Genomic DNA, 22,460 nt, shown 5'->3' on the forward strand with positions numbered 1-22,460 from the left:
CCAATTTATCGACCCCGGAGGGATGAAAGGCTTGGTGAGCACTAGGGCGGATTCGAACCTCCGATCGATCGTGCAGGAAGCGGAACCTCTAACCGCTACACTACACCCGCCCCTAGATAACTCCATTAACATACATAAATTAAAGTTAAAGTAAAAAGATAACTAATTACATTAACATGATTACATTAATTACATATATAAAAAAATTATAAACTGAAATAAATTTGCTATGAATTTATTAGCATCGATTTCTACTTATCGTTTAGCACACGGTTAAATTTGCTATGCTTGTACGTGAAATGTCCGATATTCCCACAATGGACATGGAAAGAAAATCCTCACAAGCACAGAAGCCTACACAACTCTCGGTCGAAGAAAAACCACTCTCCGTACGGATTCTCGAAAAATCCACAACAACAGGTACTTTCAATTAGAAAAAAAATATCCAGCGTAAATTAATCCTTAGGAAATGTTTCGTTATTTAAAAAGGAGACAACTCTCTTGTTTTTCTGCTACGCTTTTTAATTAATGATACATCACTTTTTTCAAACTACCGACCTCTCTGTCAAATTCTTTTAATTTTCTAGCTCTTAACTCAGCTATGTACTTCTGTTTTCTTAAGAATGCAAAAAAGAAAAAGAAATTTTTTTTAGAAAATTGTGATTGATTTTCGTTATTCTGCTCAAAATTTCCTTCAAATACCACGAATTTACGAATGATGTAAAGAAAATAGACTTTCTTAGTTTCCCGGTAACATTCAATGAAATGTTTTTTTTTCAGACGAAAATGACCAAGGAAAACGATCCGAAACTACCGAAAATTCTCAGAAGAAAACCTCCCTTAAGTCCACCGAATCCCAGCAACAATCATTCAAAAGTGTCCGAAATGGAATTGCCAGCAAAATTGCAAAAAAGACACTTAGACATGAGCAAAGCTTAAAAAGGAAGGTACATGTGATTCTATATTTTTTTAATTCGTGGAATCAGCACTTCCATAGTGAATTCCTTTTTCCAAACAAAGGTTTATGGTTCCTTTTGAAAAAATCGCAATGAATTTGAGGTCTCAAAATCGCAACGAAAAGAGAAGAGAGCGACAAAGACTCTTGGTGTCGTAGTCGGTGTGTTTCTCATCTGTTGGGTACCGTTCTTCTTCATCAACATTGTCAACGCAGTTTGTATACTACTAAATAAGGAATTTTGCCAGGTGATTTTTAAAGCTTTGTTTGTGTTTGTTTTTTAATACAGCAGTCATTGAACCTCTCTATGGATTTCTTAACGACAATTTATGTAACAAAAAAAAACATAATTTTCTTCATAAATAACATGAAATACGCATTTTTATCGACATGCACATATAGTAGGGTCAAAACGACATTAAAGGCATCACTCCACGAGTCTGAGGTGGTACGGATTTCAGGTGGAGTATTCGTATACGAGATGGGAGACTATGGAGAGGGGGGTGACTCCGTCCATTTCTTCCTAATTGCCGTAAAAAACGGCCCGGAAGATACGGCTTCGAGCGTTCCGGCGCACTATTTTCTACAGGGAGTTCGACTGGAGCGCGCCAGCCATTTGCGGCGCTGCATCTTACGGGCCGTTTTTTACGGCAATTAGCAAGAAATGGACGGAATCACCCTCCTCTCCATAGTCTCCCATCCCGTATACGAATACTCCACCTGAAATCTGCACCACCTCAGATTCCTGGGGTGATGCCTTTAAGCACGGTGCAGTTGCGTAAGCGGCTGCGCACGCGGCGGCGCGATGAAGCGTTGTGGTGTTAGGATCGAGTGAGGACCCTGCAGTTGCAGTTCGCCGATGGTCCCACCTCGATTCCAACAGCCATCTCCGGCGCGCCGCTTCGAGAGCAGTCGCTTACGCAGTTGTACAGTATTTCATATCGTTAGATATGCTGCTGAGGGAACTGGGCTTGTACGAGGGTCGCGTTCTAACGTGGTTCGTAGGAATAAGCGCCGTTCCCACGCGCGTCTATTCATCATTCACGCGCTCTTTGGAGGAAAAAGCATGTTTTTATTCATACATCAATGTTTTCTTTTTGTAAATTCATAGATTCGTTTACAGGTCGGCTTCGATCTCTTCTTTTATTGCACTTGGATCGGTTACATGAACTCTTTCATGAATCCAATTATCTACACGATTTTTAACACGGAATTTCGTCGAGCATTCAAAACGATTCTCATTGGGAAGACAAGCCATGGTTTCCATAAACATGCCCATGTCTGATGTTTTCACATTCAAAACGTTTCGCACTAATTTTTCGCACTCTTTGCACGTTCTCATCCTTAATGCTTCTTTTCTATTCTGCTTTTCCATCTGTGCTGCACTTAATGAGCCAAAGTTATCGCTTGCTATCATCTTCACGGGTATTTTTTGCTATGCAAATATTTCTCAACGGGTTGTTATAGATCTCGCTATGCGAATCCATCTTGTGAAATTTGTTATTTATTACATATGTCTTCCTTTGCTTGCATGAAACTCTTCATTGACTTTTATTTCTCATTTTAATAAAGTCTAGGCCTTCTCTACTATTTGTTGGGGAACAATTCACGCATGAGAGTATCATAAAACCGATGATATCAGTCTAGTTCTCTTCCCACACAGAGAGGGAGAAGAGGTCACGAGAGTGATTAGTTCCAATCTATTTTAGGAATCCAGAAAAAGACGAATAATAATAAATAAATAATAATAATGAAGCAGTCTTGTGTGACCCGTCTCCCCAACGATGCAACATATTACGTGACAAAATGCAAGCAAGTCCGTTGTCGTCTATCATCCACAATCCAATTTCTATCATGGTATATAATAACGGGCTTATTCTGTCACGCGTATGTAACGAAGTTCCAGAAAGCAGTGAGACGGGTCCAACGGCGTTAGATAGGTGTCCTAGCGCCGCCAAGTGGTGAAATTCGATGGGATTTGTCTCGGCACTTTTTTCAAACTACCGATCTCGTAGAAAAAACCTCTCTGTCAAATTCCTTAAGTTTCCCCGCTGTTAACTCAGTTATTGCCGTTTTTTTAAAGAACGCACTGCAAAATGTGTCTTATATTGTTATTTTCCTCAAAATTTCCTTCAAATACCACGAATGTACCAGCTGAAGAAGAATGAAGATTGGGCAGAACTATGCTCAAGGACAATGGAGTTCAGCGAAGGACCGCGTCTGGGAATAGTCTCAGCCCACCAATAGGGAGGAAATATTCGTCATCGATCATAAAAAACCCTCCTTCAACCCTCCTTTCCTCTTTATAACTTGTTTTCTGTAAATATCTGTCTTTTTATTATTCATTATTTTTCATTGTTTGTAGTTTAATAGGAAAAAATATTGATTAATGTAATAATCAACTTCTAAAAGGAAATTGAGCCTGCTTTGTTTGCGTATCTATACAGTTTTTGAAAAAAAATGTGGTAAATTTTCTTAAACTATCCGTAAATGACTCTGATCAGACTACAGAGTTCAGTCCAAGTTTCCTTGAAAGAATCCACAAGAACACAAGATTTTCCTGAAAGATACATTTTCCACACAAACCAGTAACTTGATTCAATAATACGAATTATGTGCAAATCGAAGGAGGCGCTCCATCAGCGCTGTACTGATTAACGTCATGAAGACTCGCGGTCATGACGGTGTCAAGAAAACGGACTGGTTTTCTTCTACGATCAAAACACCCGTTGCTCGCCGTAACATGTTTTCATCTCGTTTGCCGTTCAGTCACGACTTTAAATAAATCGTTCTTTTATGTCGTTAATCATTTACTCATATTATTGCTAATTATTATTGTATTTTGAGGTATAAAAATATGGAAAAAGTCTCCTAAGTTTCAAGTGAAGAAGAAAGATTTCAGTCCATTTCTTAGTTTTCTCTTTTGCTATTTCCCAGAACACCACACGTCTCCTAAAGCGATCACAGGAGAACTGTGTCTTTTTGAAATCAAAATGTCTCCCTACTGTGTCTTTTTGAAATCAAAATGTCTCCCTGTCTCCAAAAAATCAAAATGTCTCCCTAAGTAGTAAAATCGTAGTAAGCACCTATATTTTAACAATTTATTCCCAGTTTTATGCCCACCCCTTGCTTCTAATTATAGCTCCACCATGGTTTTGAAGAGAAGATTGTTTTAATATAGGACTGGGTGAGAAAATTGTTAAGATGTAAAATAGATCCACGATAATCTCCAAGTCCTCTCTTCTTGAAACCTTGGCATTGGGAAGTGCATTTATGTTTTCTTGCAATGCCAACGAGGTTTAGGTGAAACTTTATTTATTATAGACCTGACGTTTCGACAAACTCGTTTTTATGATCGCCGTTCGTAACACTCTGTGAGCTATAAGATTGTCCCACATGCACTTCCTTAACGTTATCCAGAACAATTAAGGATTCTGCGCAGTGCGTAGATCTCATTCGGCTTGCTGACAATCTATAAGAACGCGGCAGTTCACCAGTCCCGTCAGTCGGTGAGACTGGTCAGTTTGTTTTCCTTTTGAAGGTCTGCGTGGTGTACTTAGAACAATATTGAGGCTTGGCGAGAAGAGAGGAGGACTTTGATGGGATATGCTTGGCATCAAAGACCTCGATCCATTTTCAAGCCTTTGATGAAGAAGAGTTTGTCGAAATGTCAGGCCAATAATAAAGTTTCACCTAAACCTCGTTGGAATAACAAGAAAACATAGATAGATCCACGAAAGTTCGGCAGAGATATTATTTGAGATTTTTCTTCTTGTCAAATGGCCTTTCTTTTGAATTGACCTCTATCGCAGATAGAATTTCATACTTCTATTTTGTAGTAATACTTCTATTTTGTAAAAGCACCCAGAAAATTACTATAAAATTACTTGTTGGAGACTGGAATTGAACGAACAATGTTGTCCGCAACAAAGTTCGTCTCCTCGGCGACTCGTTCTCATCTTAGATTATTTCTCTCTCAATAATTCAAGTCACAATTTTCAGTGGGAAGCCTGCTTCAGAAACTAATTTTCTTTTTCTTTATTATTACTACTCAAATTTTTATTGAAAATTATTGCGAATTATTCAGCAATAGGGTGGTAGCAATGGAATAAACACCAAAATGTTCCCAACAATGCATCCATACTACCGGCAGTGGAAAACGTAGCAAAGGCTTCTCTTTTTTACCCTTTCCACTATTTGTAATTACTGTATCGTTCTGTTAATGTGTAATAATTTGCGAAAAAACGGTTGTTTCAGCTAGAAAGATGGAAATGTAGAAAGATTATTGCACTTATTTTGATTTTTGAGGGTGAGAACGAGTAATGAGGAAACCTGTTTATTGTGGATTCGCTGTTGATTCAGTTCAGTATCTAATTCTCAGCACGAATCCACATTTCAACTTAAATGATCGTTTTAAAATTCATTACTTGTGAAATTTTTCATCTAGATTCTATGAAACAAATTCAAACCAAACATTGTATATAATTTCACTGTCCAGCTTCTTCTGGAAAAGCCAGAAAGAACGTTTTAAAGAGCTTCAGGGCAAGGAAACAGCTAAAGGAGATAATTGCTCCATGTACCGTCAAGTTTGAGACATTGCTAAATGATATTACAATTTTCTCATTGATTTTTTCACGTATTATCGATTAGTAAATATTATAACTTAACTATAATATATTATAAATATTATAACTTATACATACATTATAAGTTAACTATGTATGTGAACGCGATTTCTCCTGCAAAAATTCACGATCCTGGTGTTTGGAACCTTTTGATATTTTAAGAAAAAGAAAAAAACCAATCACTCGCCGCAATATGTACTTCACCAATGCGGACAAGTGGAAGTTCGGTGGAAATATTTTTGCATTAAAGATCGACTTTAAGTTCCAGATGTGTGCATGGGTGTCCTACCGCTTTTGGGTTTTAGATGCTTTTCCCCTCCATTTCCAAGCAATCACTCCAAAAAAAGGGCATTTTTCAGATAAACGTGCACCTCTACCCTGATATTCTCTTCCAAAATCATTCCATACGGTCAACCCCCTCTAACCGTGTGGTGTGTAATTATCTAGGAAGTGTTCCTCCGCAATCTCTAAGTGTTAAGAATGAGTAATGTTCCAGAAACATAAAGGAAAAGAGTCCTAGTTCCTAGTTCTAGGGAAAGCACCGAGTAATAATAATAATAGTAATAATAGCATAAACGATCTCGCATGAAATTTTTCAGACTGTCAAATAATAACAATAATAAATAAATAAATGGTGCCAACTTTGCAGCTCGGCCCCGCAAACTGAAGAATTTGAATTTGAAACACCAATTATGAGGTTGTTATTTTGTTGCTGTTTAAAATTTTCCGATGGGGGGAGTGGGTGTTGGAACAGTCACAGGTTCCCACTGTTTTGGCGAGTTATTGCCGGCAATTATTGACCTCGTGAGTCTAATTTCTACTAAGGATTTGCAAATATCGAAAAAAATTATAAAAATCCTTGGAAACCTATGACTTGTTTTCTTCTTTAATAACGTCAATCTTTGCCGTGCCAGTGAATTTTCTTTAGCTCAGATTTCATTCATGAGCAGACAAAACTACAAAAGTACATTATGTGTTCCCTCATTCATCACTGATACTCGAATGTTGTTTGGATTTTTGCCTATCGCTTTAACCGTAACATATTTTCTTACTGTATACTATTGTCCTTTGGTCTCCCGAAAAAAAAAACTAAACACCTATAATGTTGAATCAATAATCTAGGATGTACAAAATTAACTGATTTCCTACTTTTCCGTTTTTTTTTCAAACCCTTCGAAACGGGTCTAATCAATCCAAGTTGCAAAAAACTTGTTTATCAGCTGACACGTTTCTGTAGATGAAATTTAAAACAACATCCCAAATGTGACAAACCAATACTGACGAGAACAATTTTTTTCCAATCTGTTTCTTGAAAACAAGTTGTGAAGTCTATAAGTTGTTCATTTCCGCAGCCTTCCCTTTTAAAGGAGCAAAAAAAAAATGAAGTTTGGAGATTCTAATCTCTGAATCTTTGTTGTCTACGTACCATCCAGAACTGTGTAGGCTTAGAAAATGAAGCGAAGAACTCCCAACCTCTGAGTCCTATCCTCTTCCTAACTTCAGCATTGTGAGCTGAGGATTTATGTTTTCTTGTTTTTCCAACTAGGTCCTGGTGAAACTTCAGTTATGGCCCGATTTTTCAACAACCTCGCTTTCATCAAAGGCCAGAAAATGACTCAAAGTTCGCATATCCCATCAAACTCCTCCTCTCTCCTTACCAAGCTTCGATATTGTTCTAATTACATCCAGAATACTGTGTGGTGTGTACTTTTCAGTCGCCTTGAATCGAAAGACCTGTAGAATTGAAAGAAAGTACGCGGTGATTCAACAACCCCATTAATCAGGTGAGGCTGGTAAGTTTGTTTTCCTATTTGGAGTTCTTGCGTGGTGTACTTAGGACTACATATCGAAGTTTGGCAAGGAGAAAGAGGAGTTTGATTAGAATAGCATAGAATAACATCAAAAACCAAAAAAAATCATTTTGACACCTTTGAAGACCCTTTAAAGGCCCTCTTAACATTTTAAGGATGAGGTTGTCAAAAAGTTTCACCAAAACCTCGTTGTCAGCAGAAGCAGAACAAATCCAGCTCACACCTTATTGAATGTTTTTGTGTATTTTGGTTTTTTTTTTTAATTTTTATCATATAATTTTCAACAAGAAATCAGACAAGGAAATAAACCCGGTTAATCTTTGTAGGCATAGATGCGATAGTCGGAGCCAGTGCTCTGACCCCCTTCACTTTCGAACGCTTGGGGAAAAGATCTCCTTCACTTGAGCTCCACCACATGAGCTAAACCCCCTTCAACTGAGGAGGGTCCGGCTTCTCCCTATATGCACCTATGTCTATAAGCAAAATCATTGTACTTCTCCGTTAAGTAGTGCGAAATTTGCTTGTCAGTGTTCCAAGGATAGATGGAATTTTCCCGAAAAATGTGTGGAACCTTAAATTTGTGCATGAATAATCAGTTCTAGTCCCTGAGACTGTATTTTTATTTTATATTTAATATTTTATTTTATTTTATATTAATATTTTATATTTATTTTATATTTTGGGTCATTAGGACTTCTAAACTCCTTAGGTCTCTTTTTTATTCTCTTTAAATCACCATTTACTAGTTAATAGTTCCACAAAAAACGCGAAAAAAAAACGAGTCTGAAAAAGAAAGAAGGGAAGATTATGCTATTTAAAGGCAGAATCCTGAAAATTTCCTGAATTTCGGATCTTTTAACACCAAACAAGAGCAGAACCAGTGGATTTCAACAAGTTGAGACTTCACCGCTCAAAGCTATCAAACTCCACGAGATCTGCGAAAACACGTTCGACGACGAAATGACTTGCGACCTTAGAAAATCAGGGCACGTGTCTCTAAGGAAGCGATAGAATCTTTCGCTGTTGGTAACTCGCAAGTTTTTTTTGGGAGTAATACACTCGTTTTGTGGACGTACGTAAGTCACCCTTGCAAATGTTTTTTTTTGGTAGCGGAATAATGGTTTTGAATGCATTCTATTTATTTATTTATTTGTTTACTTACGTATTTATTGAAAACACCTGCAGGTGTGCCACAAAACAAAAAAAAAACAAGATTGAACAGAGCTCACTAGAATTTCGCCTGAATTTTACACAACAAGACTGGCCCTTTAAAGCATGAGGAGCTATTTCTAAAATCCCTGGATTTTTGCGGGGAGACACATTTTTTAACGCGAACTTCGTTTCAGATTCTGTATTTCAGGTCCGTAATCTGGTAAATACATATAAAATAATAAATAAATAAAAAGTAAATGAATAAATGTATTAATAATATATAATATAATAATAAATAAATAGTCTGGATATTGGTAAAAGGATTCCATCCTCCATAATTTCTCGAACATTACCATCAAATGTCATACGATCCAATGTTCCCGAATGTCTTCTTCTGTTATGGCCACCTAAATCTAATATTAGAGTTATCCAATAGTTTCAATACGTTATTCTTACTAGAGATCACATCCTGTTTAAAAAAAAACCAATAACCAAAGGAGAAAGATCGCCTCGTGAATCATTTCCTGGAAAAAAACTTTGCAATATATATCATATGGATGTATTGCAGGTATGAGGTGCAATCCGAGCGTAGCAGCATTACAGATTACCATCATATCCATCCTCATAGTACAAGGTAGGTTTTGAGCTCTCAAACCGCCACTGAACTGACTGCCGTAGAAAAAAAAACTATAATCGGGTCAAAACCACCTGAAGCTCGATGCAGTGGCGTAGGTGGAGCGTAGCGGCAGCGATCGAGGAGTAACCCTTCCTATTATCACTCATTGTTGCAGTTCGTGGACAAATAGAATAATAATAAATAATAATAATAGATAAATGGTGTGTATATTGGTAAAGAAAAGAATTCCATCCTCCATAATTTCTCGAGCGTTACCATCAAATATCATACGAGCCAATGTTCCCGAATGTCTTCTGATGGTCCCGCCTCGATTCCAACCGCTAGCTTCACCGCGTCGCGTCGAGCGCAGCCGCTTACGCAACAACGCCGTACTTCATGTCGTTTTGACCCGTCTTATAGCAGCGATGCGCAGTTTCAAGACAGATTTTATAACAAGAGCATGTTGATGCATTTTACACTTCAGGTACTAGTGTCAACTGTCATTTGCCACGCGATAAAGGTTATTCCTGTGAAAAGCCTGAACGAGTAGGCTTCTACTACGATACGCGACTAGGTGAGGACATCTTTCATAAATTTCTTACCAGAGGTTGCGTAGGAAATGTCGCAAACATCTTCCTATTTCGATTTTTTGTTTGTTTGTTTTGCACTTTTTTTTAAAGAGGTCTGTCGGCCGATGATCATCTTCCTGTTTCGTTCTTTTTTTTTCGTATTTTGCACTTTTTCTTGAGGGGTCTGTCAACCGATGATGTTTCGTGGTTGCGGCGGTAACGAGAACCGATTTGACACAGCAGAAAAGTGCAAAGAACAATGTAAAGGAAGTAAAGGTAAAGGAAATACGACCAATTCAGCGCAGCAAGGATCAATAGGTTCGTTTTGAACATTTTCAACTGGTAAACATATTGAATCCGCATTAGGAACGAGTACAGGATGAAATATAGTTCCACAATATTCTGACCACAGGCCAGCTGCCACTATTGCCCTAACAAGAAATCTGTATACTTGCCCTCTTCCATTCGAGGCGTCGTTTAGTTATCTTCCTCTTTTTCTGACAGCTTTCGGAAAAAAATATTGTAAATAACAAAAATGAAGGTTCAAAGGCACTTTTTCCATTGAGAGAAGACCCATTTAGACGACTTTCACTCATGGCACACACACTCAGTTGACTCCATCCAGTTCAAAAACTCACCTAAAAACTCGCAGAAAACTGAACAGAGCACTTCAAAACCTTGTTTAGGGTTCATCGCCTAGGAGTTCGCTCATTGTAAATCAGTTTGTGGAAAATCGGTAGTTTTTTCTCTTTGCAAGCAAAAAACACGCTTGGAGAATAAAGAACTCTGTGGTTTTACGTATGAGTAGTTTGTTAGTATGCAGGTTGCATCAATTAAACAGACATTTCTCCCACTTGCTAAGATTTTAATTCTCGACTAACTTTGAGTTTTTATTTTTCATACTTAGAGCGTGCATCAGCAATAATTCATCAACAACAAAGATTATTTTCAAATTGTTCGCAGGATGATACAAAATGTGCAGATGCAGCACTTGCCTTACACCGTAACCCCAACATTGAAAAGTGCAGTTTGCGTACAATGTTTTCTCCTCTTTTTTTAACTTCTGCAATTAGATCCAAAAGAATCCAAAGATCCAAAAGATCCAAGAAGCATCCAAGAAGAACAGATAAAGACAGTCTCTTACGAAGCTGAAGATGTTGGAACCTCTCCACCAGTAGATTCAGGTACAGATGCAATTCACGAGGATGAGCGTGATGGCGCTCAACTCCTCTTAGTGAGGAACCATGTAAAACAGCCGTGTGTTGCTTTGTTTTACATAAATAAATGCAATAAACTGAAAACTCAAGGTTTTACACAGAAAATTTGAACATGTTTTTCTTCTTTCTTAAATATTCCAACATTATTTTCAGTACAAGAATGCAAACTTCTAACGGACGCAAAGTTACCAGACATGGCCAAAAGCTGTGATAACGGATGCGAAGTGGGTTACGCTTGCAATGAGAACAACAAATGTTGTCCAATGAAAGGTAATCTAAATAGAAACTATATCGAAATCCAACTGATGTTCACATAAGTTTAAGACTACATCTGCTCACTACCAGCGTCATCGGGTTCAGAAACAACAACAACGAAACACTATGGACGTTACGTTTACCAAAGTGGACTATCGAATTGTATACGATTTAGCTATTTTGGTATTGGAGGGAACTTTAATAATTTCAAGACTTATAACGACTGCAAGAATTTTTGCATGAAAAAACCTAAATAAATATTATAATTGCTTCGTTATTATGTGGTAAATGTTTTGATCGATTTTGATCTCCAGATGTTCGCTTGCACTTCATTGACGATATTTTTCATGCCAGAACTCCAGAAAGACCAGAAATAAACAGCAAAACAAGGAAGAAGCAATAAAACAATTCAACAACGCACTGACTGACCGGGATGGTGCTTGGACAATTAGTCACCGGTATCTCAATCAAACAGACAACCTGACAGATAAGATTCAACGATTAAGTGTTTCACCAAGAGCTTCTAGAACTTCCTTCTTGTACGTATCAAAGTCTCCATCAATCTCAGCGATACCCTTAAAGTATCTTTCGTAGCTAACTCCTCAAACACATAGTACATAAGAACAAAAAAATGACAAGAGTACCTGATCCTCAACTATCCATAATGTGCATTCTGTGGCCCGTACTAACCGCTCGTCGTGAGTAACCATAACAACTCCTCCACCAAAGTCCTCGATAGCCGTAGCTAGTGCATCAATTGATTCGATGTCCAAGTTGTTCGTTGGTTCATCCTGTAACATAAACTAGAAACTGAGAACTATATCAGTTCATGGACACTTACATTAAAAACACAAACTTTCAAGTCCCAAACTTCACATATAAATACACAATAAAAACCTAAACAGCGTAAGCGCTCGCTCAGCATCAAAAAAAATGTCGAAAGAAGTGCTATTATGGTTAATAACCGGAACAAAAATGAGTGAAAAGAATGGAACAGGGGAGGAAAAGAAAGGTTTCCACTTGCTGACCATTAAAGCACACTCGGAAGCAATTGATCACCTAACCAACCTGCTCGACTTCATACTATATGATCATTATTATTTGGTGACGGAAAATCTAACAACTAGATAATTCTTAGAAAATTCAACCAATTAGAATTAAATGAAACGAAGTAAATGCTATGTGTAGTTTTAAATACAAAATTCATTTCTTTTGTGTGTAGATTTAAATACAAATTTCCTTTCTTTTGCCTTTCTGATTTATTTTATGGTTATTGAATTCATTTGACTGATTGATCTAATCTGTTTACACTTCTGAAACTATTACAATGGAAGGAAAAAGAAACTGATGAACTAACAAGTATCAACATATCCGGTTCTCCTAAGGCCAATTCAGCGAGTGCAACACGGGACTTTTGTCCACCAGATAGATCCTTTATCTTAACCGTGTGTGCATGTCCAGCCAATCCAACTGAGCCAAGATTCTTTCGTGCAAGCTGCAAAACAACACATAAAAAAATGCACACGACATAACAATACGAAAAAAAAATTAAATTTCGAAAAAAAGAAAGTAAGATCCTAGGTGGCGTTCGCTAATCATCTCTTAGACTCCTCCTAAAGTTGAAATTTTTCTGAGAGATCCGAAAACATTCACTGAAAATTTTACCATTAGGTTCAACTAACTTGAGCAAAAATAATAAACGTTCGTGTGGCGAATAAAAGATAGATATGCACTGAAATCAGGGTTCGCGTGGATATACTACTGCTAAAACCTAGTCATTTTTTGACGTCTGTTCTTGCCAATCCATCTGAATTCGAAAAAAATCTATGTCTTTGAATTAAAGCTAGCGCACGTGAAAACATACAATGTGAATTTATCCCATTAGTAGGTAAGGTTAAGAACAAAAGCCTAAAACACTCTCACAATCGATAACGGATCGGAGCGTAAGCAGTGCAGTGAGTTGTCTCATCGTAGAAATCAGATTCCCCGATGAGACAACTCATTGCACTGCTTAAATGCACATTATGTACTTCATCACTTGTAACGATATGAAGAGTTGCCCCGTCGGTTAAAAAGATCCCCTTAATTCCTTTATTTATGGGAGGTATTCCGCATCTTTGATGTCATTTCTGATACGTAAGGTCTAAAACCTTATCTATCGCGGAGAGTCATCAAGTATTTCCACTAAAACTATCTTTATCGATGGATTCTTAACGTTACTGATAGTCGATAACAGTTTTCTTGGAGACCGTGATAAACTTCTAAGCGGTATGAGTAATGCAGTATAAGGAAACGAAACAGAAACCAACACCAGATAAAAGTATGTTCCTGAATCACTCAGTGCTTAATATAACCCTAATTCTGATTACCATCCCTTTCGAAAGACAAAACGCTTGTTGAATTTGAAGCCATGATTTGCAATTTAAAATGCCTACAGATGAAACAAGCAATTAAGTCAGTATCATCCTCAACTAACTATACTATACTAGTTTTTTTTTGCTTCGATGATAAGCTAAAATAAATCCCGGGAACAGAAAGAGAAGAAATAGCACATAGAATAGAAGCAATAAATATGAATAATAAATGACAAATGTGGACTTAGCAATACTTGCCTGATAATCAATATTGAATTTTGTCCCTAGATATTCTATGGGAGTTTGTTCACCGTTCAAAGCTTCGTTTGCGTGTTGATCAAACCATCCTATTTTTACTTGTCGATGTTTTGTAAGCTCCCCTTCCGTCTAGAATAAAAAAAAAATCTGCAGGTAAGTCAGGAGAGAAGAAAATATATAACACTAACAGGCTGTATCCTCCCAGTTAGTAATTTTAGCAATGTCGATTTTCCAACTCCGTTTGCCCCAACTATAGCAATACGAGAGTCCATATCAACACCGAAGTCCAAATCTTTGAAGAGAATGTTATTTCCATAGCCAAACGTAACATCTGAAAAAAAATCAAGAATTACTCCTTTGTATATCTAAAAGAAAACAAAAAATCGCACTGTGCAATCCTAGAATTGGCGGCGCCAATTTATCGGTATCTGGGAACTTGAACTTGACCTGATATTCTTTGATTCTTTGTATCAATTCAGGAGGTGGAGCATCTCCTGCAAATACTCATTGAGGTCCTTCGCGATAAACACAGGATTACTTTCATAGAATGCGAGTGAAAATTAACTACTAACGTCCAGCAAGGACAAAATTTTAAGAAATTTAATATGTAGCTGGAATTTAATTAGCTTCAATTTAAAGTTTAAAATTTAGGGCTTATTAAATATTCTGTATTCTTCAAGTGTTGGCAAAAACAGTGGATTGGAAATGAATATCAAACACACATTTCGTACACACATATTTCCTTAAAGTTCTCAGCTAGTTTATAAATCTCCGGCCTAACGGAATAGAATCTCGTCAGAAATCTGGAGTACCTGCACTGATTTCCGTTGTCTTATCTATGTTAGACAGGGCAAGACACTCTGCAAACGCTACCTTACAGTTCGAAGCTCCTGACAAGCGAATCCAGTGATAAAAACCCTCATAAGCGGGTAATGCTTCGGAAAAACTACATGTACACAAAGAAAAAAGAACGAAGAACGGATTAGCATTGTACGTAACCACCTGCGCCAAATAATAGCACAAATCAATATTTTAAACATGGCAATCGATTTTGGAACAACGCCACCCTCACCGTGATGACGACATAAACGTCATAGTGTCCACACGATTGAGTCCTTGTTTTAGACTAATATCATGTTGGTGCTACAGCAGAGTCCATTCAAGCAGATAGAAAAGAAGTGAAATAGCTCCGCTTTCTCACAATCAATTTTCAAATATTTGTTATCATCAATATTTTCTAGACGTTTATTCCTAAATATTTATATGAAACCACTATTTAAAATTCATAAAAGAACAAGTCCCCTTTTCGCTTACTCTTTTCAGCCTAAAGGACAGAAGACAAACTCCTTGATCCATTCCTTAGCTGTACTTTTGCCTTCGTTTCAAATCGTACATTTACGAACGTATATGCAGCATACTGTGAAATTCGGAGGCGAACCACTCTACCAAATATTAAGCAGTTTCAAGATTTAGGAAAAGGATTTTTCCGGAGACTTTACTTTTCACAGAAGGAAACTTACAACCCCAGCGAAATATGAAAAAATAGCATCGTAACTGGTTCACTGCTTCTACGCAATGCTGGATTCTAGTAGATTCACATTAGCTTCCTTTTTTTGGCGCAGCACATGTATGGACATACAAAATGAATAAGTAAATAGGGTACTACTGTTATTTCAAGAGAAATAGAAAACCTTGCGAACCAACCTTCATCACCCATCGAAGCGGAGCCTTTCTTGCCCTTCGTTTGTTTATTTTGCTTGTTTTGCATATTTTTCTTCATCTCTTCTTCTGCTTGTTTCGCACTTTTCCCTCCTTTCTTCAATGCCTGCATTTGTTTCTGTTGATTCTCGTATGCCTTCAAATGTTCCTTCATCTTTTGTTCATACATCTTCTTGAAAAGACCTAAACATCAAAAGCACAGTAAACAAATTCAGCGGAATTTTCGGAAAGAAAGCTTGCAATCTTACTGTAATTCCCCTTATAGTAATTCAACTTCTGATCCTGAAGATGAATTATATCTGTGCATACATTGTCTAAAAAGCCTTGGTCATGAGATACGATCAACAATGATTTTTTCCAAGACTGCAGGTAGCTGAAAACTAAAAAATCAAACAAAGTGAAGCTCTTGAAGAATTTATGAGAAATAACAAACTTGTCGAGCCAGATGACAGCGTTTAAATCAAGATGGTTAGTTGGTTCGTCAAGCATAAGCAAAGAAGGTTCGAGGAATAAAGCACGAGCCAATGAGATTCTCATACGCCATCCACCAGAAAAATCCTGAAAAGCAGTTTTGGATCAAGCCGCCCGAAGAATAAAGACAGTTATGCATGTCTGCGAAACAGGAAAGATAAAAAGAAAATTTTGTTTCGCTTCATAATCAAAACATCATCGTTCGTAGGCTAAGAGTAAACAATAAAAAGTACCTCAACAGCTTTCTCCTGCATTTCTTTAGAGAAACCTAGACCCGCAAGTATCCTACGTGCTCGAGGCTCAGCTGCGTCTGCTTTCATATCTCGTAATTCATCAGCAACTTCTTTCATTCGCTCAACAACATTATTATCTCCATCTTCAAGTTGTTTTACGAGTTTTTCTTGTTCTTCGAGGAGAGCAAGCCTTTTCTTATCTGACTTAACGACTGTGTCAATGGCAGATGTACTATCCACGGCGATTTCTGAAATCCCAATCAAGTACTGTATGCAAAACTAATTATGTTTGGGCAATAAGTAAGTACTAATACGTTGGAACCATATTTAATTACAAGTTGAATGAGTATACAAAATTTCCATGTGACACTTTTTTCGACTGACCTTGTTCACAGTATAAAATATCGATATTAGACGGAATTCCTTTTAATCGCCGTGATCCGATGTGCTTCAACAATGTAGTCTTTCCCATCCTAGATATCGAAGGTTGTTCCGCAAAGTCAATCAAATAAGAAAGGGTACCATTACCCGTTTGGTCCGACAAGCCCGTATCTCCTACCGTAGACGATCGAAAGAGTGGCTTTGTTGAATAGTAGCTTCCCTTGAGCGCCAATATCAAAATTTTCAACCTTAAAAATGAGAGCAAGGAATAATAAACATGGACGGTAAAAAAAAAACGGATTTGGGCGATACTTTGATATCCATACTATTTTCAGCTTGTACTTTCTGGGTATGACTTTGAGAGGTTTGAGAAACTGTGAATTGTCCTCCAAGCTGAGCTCCAGATCCAATACCTTTCTCCCCTAAAAATGTCATTAATTTCAACATTATCAAGGGAAATGTAGGAAGAAACCAGGGGAATTTGTTAAATAAAAACCACAAGGAAGCTCGTAGTGAAAAAAATTAACGCACCCTCTTCGCCTTCTATTTGGCTAGCATTTACACCATCAACAGTTCCTCCCATAGCTAGAATTTCCTTCTCATAGTCTGCTCGTTTAGCTAGTCTCTTTAGCTCTCTTTAAAATAAAAAAAGTAAGTGAAAACTTAAAAAAAGCAGATAGATCAGAGAAACTCAACACTTCCGGAGGAGAGTTGTTCTAAGAGCTATGTGATACATAATGGTACCTTTTCGTTAGTTTCTTCCCTGGATCGAGTTTGATATCGGAAAGCTTCTCGTTCATCTCATCGTCTGACATGACACTAAATGGAACTATGAAGGAAAACTGTCCAATCTATTTGAAATTAACGAATTCGATTTTCGGATTGACCGGAAGCAACAAGAAAACCGTAAATAAAAGAATAATTCCCACTATAAAGCACGGATGCGCCCAAACCGAATGTGCATGACGCAAAACCAGACGAAGTATGATTCGTTGCTCGAAGGCACTATTCTCGCCCCAACGACGACATAGGGGTTGACATTTGGCTGCCGCAGTTCTTGCCGTGGACTGTTTTTCATGTGCAACCTGATTCCCCGGGATAGAGATGTTGTTGCTTGTTCTCAGACAAGGATCGTCCGCGTATAAATTTTGCCTTTGAAGAAAGTACAGTACCAGGAATATCTATCTAGGTGTAGGTCTTGATCTACATAAGGACGACCGCAGTTTCTCCAGAAATATTGTTAAGAAAACCACTATAGCAGCGATATGGAAAGTGCACTACTACCTTCTTCTGGAAATCCCTAATAATAGTCAAGATGTCTCGATAGAACTTGTCATCAATGGTTTCGATTATCCTGCCGGGACGTGGTCCCGGCAGGATAAACGAAAGATAAATGATAAATGAAAGCGACTCGAAAAATGTTGCAATTGCGTACACTGTTGCACTGTGGTGTGGTACGGTGGGACCTTATTCATCTCTGCAGCTAATTAGAAGCTAGGAAAAGTCCCGTACCACTTGCCGTAACGCCGCTGGCGCAACCGCAATTACAGTCTGATTTAGGTCATTCTAACGTATGCATATGTGGAACCACTAGCTCTTCGATTGCCTTCGCCTTTATTGGACGACTTGAAATTAGACATTACACTAACCTACTGCCTTGGTCTCATCAGAAGTTTGTAAGAATCTTTGGTTTCTGTGCGCCTACAATAGAGTTTGGTTTAGTTGGGTCACATGAAGCTTGCTGTGGTTGGCTAGCGGATCGAGGGGAAACCCTTACTAGCATCACTCATCACCGAAAGTTCTCAATGGTCCCACCTGGATCGCAACCGCCATCTCCACCGTCCCACTTCGAGCGCAGCCGCGTACGCAGCTGCACCAAGTGCTTCATGTCGTTTTGACCCGATTATTCTTCTCCTATATGTACAAAACTCTTGGGCTCTATTGTATCCTGTGTCGATCCTCAGTGGACACATTCGGTTAGTATATTTATAGAGTAACGAGCAGCTAAGGTGCACCAGAACAGCAGATGTAATGTGATTTCGCCAAAAAACGGAAAAAAGAGCGCCAAGCTCGCAAACAGTGTTAGAACGCAGTGAGCGACCATCTTTGCTTATATGGTGGATAATTATAGCCTTGGCTGGAAGTTGGTTGCGCAGTTGTATTCAGTAGTGCGCTCCGAAATCCGGTAGTCAAGTGAAACCACAACGACTTCCCAGTGACATCAAAAGTGCAGATATTTTCTTCCTACACGAGCTTTTTGAAGACGGAAAAACCTTAATGAGTCGAGTCGTCTATTGCACCAATCACTGCGAAGATGAAGATTTACAAAGTTCGTTTCAAACTCTATAAGCGCATAAAATATTGATATTAAGAAATGGCAGAGTTAACGTCACACTACGTCTGCAGACGACCGGTAATTGCTGGAAGCAGCCAGGATTTAACAGTCCATAAAAAGCAGATGTATTTGAAGAAAGGGCTGTATTTGGCCTCAGTATCTGACAAAAGCCAATAGTGTACCCAACTGTCAGCAGAACCATAAACAATCTTCTCTTCTGCAGGCTGCGATAGTGGAGGAATTTCAAATTTTCGCACATCACATAAAACAGCGCGCTGACGAGGACCAATGCAATTTCTCGCGCCGAGATACGGTGTTCTAGAAGATTCTCGCTGGCGCGCAATTGCCGCCTAGAGCACTATCTACGTGCACATTGGTTCATCTGGCAGCTTCATGATGCCTTCTCTCTCACTTTTCGAATTATTTTTTATTATTTTTCGATGACGAATGGTTTTAAGTGGAAGTTGTAGGTAGATATCGCTCTCCGAGGTAAGAATCGCCTAGCGTTCTCGTAATGTTCTCATCTAGGCCTTTGTTTTCATTTTTTACTCAGAAATGAACTTTTTTCCTGCTCGATTTAAATGTTCAACACGGTAATTTGATACCTCAGCTTATTTGGAGCTTGTAGCATATTTTAACTCAAGCCTTAGATTCCCACAAGTAGAACGGATCCGGGTTATTATTGAGATTTGATAGTGCATTGTATTTGATTAGTTGATGATGCATCAGCACACAAAAGATTCAGTGAAGTAGGAGTCCAAAGGTCTTACGTACTACTTTGTTTACGTTGCTCGGTTCTCGTACTACTTCAGTCGGATATGCTTTGGATGCTAGTGTCGGTAGCTGTCTGGTTTCTTCGTCTGGCTAAAGTTTTCTAGCTTCTTTCGTTTTTTTTTTTCTCAGAATAATTAAGGACTACTCGAAGTATACTATTTCTCCTATAGCTGTCGTCGATTCCAGTGTGGAACGGTTCTTCACCACCAAGTGACAGTAACAGATTTCTTCGCTTAAGAAGGTTTTAAGTTTATGAACTCTGAAAACCATGGATAACATAACACATCTGTCATATCCAGAGCTAAGTACTGATCCAACTAAATTCTTTGGATGGTCTTCTGGCAATGACCTGAATTTTCTGGAGGAGGGGAGTAGTTGTCCTTCATGTAGATTGACTAATGCCTACTAGTATTTGTGGTATTCTGACCTCTCTATTACTAATACCTAGTAATAGAGATGTCAGAATATTACAATATCACTCCTCAATTGTGTGTCTTCAGTTGGTGCTGTTCATTCTCGTCGCTAACGACGAGCAGCTTTGATTGGCATTGATGATTTGGGTAAAATGTAGTTTGGGAGAGAGGGGAGGGACACTTAGTGGAGCCCCTATTTCTGGAAGTAAAGAACTAAAGAACTCAGTCGGAGCAATAAGATCTAAGTATTTGTCTTAGAGGATATATGACATGTGAAATAAAGTCACTGAGAGAAAGAACTTAGAGAGTCGAGGAATGAGGACGCCAATTAGTGCTTGTACCATTCACCATAGGTCAAGAGCTATCTCCCAAAATATGGGTGCACACCGGAACTGGTCGTATCCTGGACATGCCTTTCAGATCTCTTATACGTGCGAATCGATGAAGGGTGCGGAGTAAGGTAATGAGACTATAGAGGTGTGATGTTGTTCCCCTTATTCGTTACGCACCTCAAAGTGCGCACCTACACGGAAAGACCATGTGAAATTCACAAGCACTGACACCCTGTAAATCACAGCCTGGTGCCATGCTAAATAAGTTCTCTCGTAAATGGGGAATGCTAGCATTTTGGGACGATGAAGAGAACGCACACATTTTTCACATATCACGGCTTTGACGTGGTGCGGAAACAAGAACGAAAGCTTTGAATTCGGATTATAGATTACGGAAACCAGCGTGGTTCTGTTTATCGTTCCCTAGTCGTCGTAAAAAACGGCGTGGAAACCGCTTTGGTTCCTACGAAGCACGTTAGAACGGTCCTTTATGTATACGTTCCCATCCCCTCACATCCGATTCTCTCAACCTATTTACTTGTTTGACTTAAATAGGCCGATGAGAAGACATTATTAATCTTTGACCACTCGCACTTGGATGCGACGCGCACGCACACGTCGCAACTGAAATCGTTGTAAGAGAATCACGCTAGTTTCCGCAATCTACAACCCAGAGCCTAGGCTTTCGCTGTTGTTTCAGCAAGATCGTGATACGCTGCCTTTAACTGCGCATGGCTTCCCCATGTCCTTGTGCAAGTTCTCGTGGCACTGAGGCTGTAAATATAATATGCGTAGCAATTATCGGATACAGAAGCCTTGGCGACAGACCGGCGCTTCGCACTTGGCTATCATCTTGTTTATGGCAGCTGGCGCTGTGAGAAAAATGCGACGTTAGCCATACTTTTCCGGCGATTTCAAAGTATAGAAGTGGGTTAGCGTACTTGCCAAAAGATTATTAACAATATTTACTGCGGCTAGTGGTTCTCCTTCATCCCCTTCATGGGGTTTTAGAAGGTCAGGACAGTTGCAACGTATCCTCAAAACCCTCATATGGAACATATGTGATTACTTGAAAGGTGCATTCCAAATAAAGACGAGAAAAGCATAAACCGATATATTTTCCTCAATATTGCGGTGATGTTAGGGGAAAAAAGGGGGGGAAAAAAAAAACACCACCAAAAATATCAAAAAAAAAAAAAAAAAAAAAAAAAAAAAAATAAAAAGAGGAAAAAGGTGGAGGGGGAGAATGGTAAAAAGGGGAGGAAAAATCTCCATAATCGTCGTAAAAAAACGGTGTGAGAACCGCTTTAGTTCCTACAAGGTACGTTAGAACGCTTTACTATGTACACGTTCCGGTCCCTTCAGTAACCTCTTCGTTGTTTACTTGCATCGACTGCTGAAGAGACCTCATTAGCCTTCAACCGCCCGCTCGTGGACACGGCGTGTTCACGAGGGTGGCGCGCTGCAAACTGAAATCTCTAATCGTCATAAGAAACGGAGTGAATACAATTAGGGAGAGATGAGCGGAACCATTCCGGAACCCGCAATCTACAACCCACCTCTAGCTTTTCCTACTTTTTTGTTCCCTTACCATGTCAGATTCATCGTATGCTGCCTTTAGATCAAAACAAATGCAAACATCATGTGTGCTACAGAGGAAGCTTAATGATCACAGTTATGGACCTTTTCCTCCTACTCATCCCTGATTCCTGCTTCGAAGGAGGTCCTCGCCTTCGCGAGAATATGACTCCTACTAAGATTAAAGGAGTGTTGAACTAACACGCTATTCCTTAACTTTGGATTTGAAGTGTAAACCAGATGATAAGGACCTGTCTTATTCTTATGGTCTTTATGTGGATTATCTTGAATAGTGTACATTTCGTTCTTATCGCAATATATGTCTACTAATTGCTGCATCAACTTAGCAAATGTTTAAAGATCCCTACTATATTGGATTTGCAGATTTTCTCGGTAGTGACGGACAAAAAGT

The 22,460-nt window shown here is 38.6% G+C and overlaps 2 protein-coding genes across 5 annotated transcripts in view; one reads left to right on the forward strand and one right to left on the reverse strand.

Annotated features, from left to right (window-relative positions):
* RB195_012827 (uncharacterized protein) overlaps positions 1-11,457 on the forward strand; it is a gene marked incomplete at both ends in the record, with an annotated part of 31,378 nt that extends 19,921 nt beyond the window's left edge. The window contains 12 exons of one of the 3 annotated variants that reach the window (XM_064202386.1): positions 267-420; positions 781-947; positions 1,060-1,203; positions 2,079-2,214; positions 4,435-4,473; positions 7,296-7,316; positions 7,365-7,373; positions 9,112-9,177; positions 9,644-9,733; positions 9,909-10,046; positions 11,099-11,215; positions 11,270-11,457. In XM_064202386.1, the coding sequence (XP_064058265.1) occupies positions 267-420; positions 781-947; positions 1,060-1,203; positions 2,079-2,214; positions 4,435-4,473; positions 7,296-7,316; positions 7,365-7,373; positions 9,112-9,177; positions 9,644-9,733; positions 9,909-10,046; positions 11,099-11,215; positions 11,270-11,457 (1,269 nt within the window). Of the gene's footprint in view, positions 1-266; positions 421-780; positions 948-1,059; positions 1,204-2,078; positions 2,241-4,434; positions 4,474-7,295; positions 7,317-7,364; positions 7,374-9,111; positions 9,178-9,643; positions 9,734-9,908; positions 10,047-11,098; positions 11,216-11,269 lie in introns of those variants that run through there. The other 2 variants (XM_064202385.1, XM_064202384.1) reach the window with 2 other exon arrangements.
* Positions 11,458-11,694: 237 nt separating this feature from the next.
* On the reverse strand, positions 11,695-18,589 carry RB195_012828 (uncharacterized protein; the record flags this gene model as incomplete). 2 transcript variants are annotated; one of them, XM_064202388.1, is made up of 16 exons in its annotated part: positions 11,695-11,775; positions 11,845-11,991; positions 12,558-12,695; positions 13,813-13,941; positions 14,001-14,143; positions 14,202-14,306; positions 15,517-15,714; positions 15,780-15,904; positions 15,965-16,089; positions 16,236-16,483; positions 16,620-16,708; positions 16,764-16,864; positions 16,929-17,038; positions 17,148-17,251; positions 17,361-17,435; positions 18,432-18,589. In XM_064202388.1, the coding sequence occupies 16 exons, from the start codon at positions 18,587-18,589 to the stop codon at positions 11,695-11,697; spliced, it is 2,076 nt and encodes a 691-aa protein (XP_064058268.1). The 2 variants fall into 2 exon arrangements, with proteins under 2 accessions (XP_064058268.1, XP_064058269.1); XM_064202387.1 differs by lacking the exon at positions 18,432-18,589 and having other exon boundaries at positions 17,361-17,431.
* Between the last annotated feature and the right edge of the window lie 3,871 nt (positions 18,590-22,460).

Source organism: Necator americanus, chromosome V (genome assembly GCF_031761385.1).
Source record: "Necator americanus strain Aroian chromosome V, whole genome shotgun sequence".
In the NCBI taxonomy this organism is placed as follows: Eukaryota; Metazoa; Nematoda; class Chromadorea; order Rhabditida; family Ancylostomatidae; genus Necator; species Necator americanus.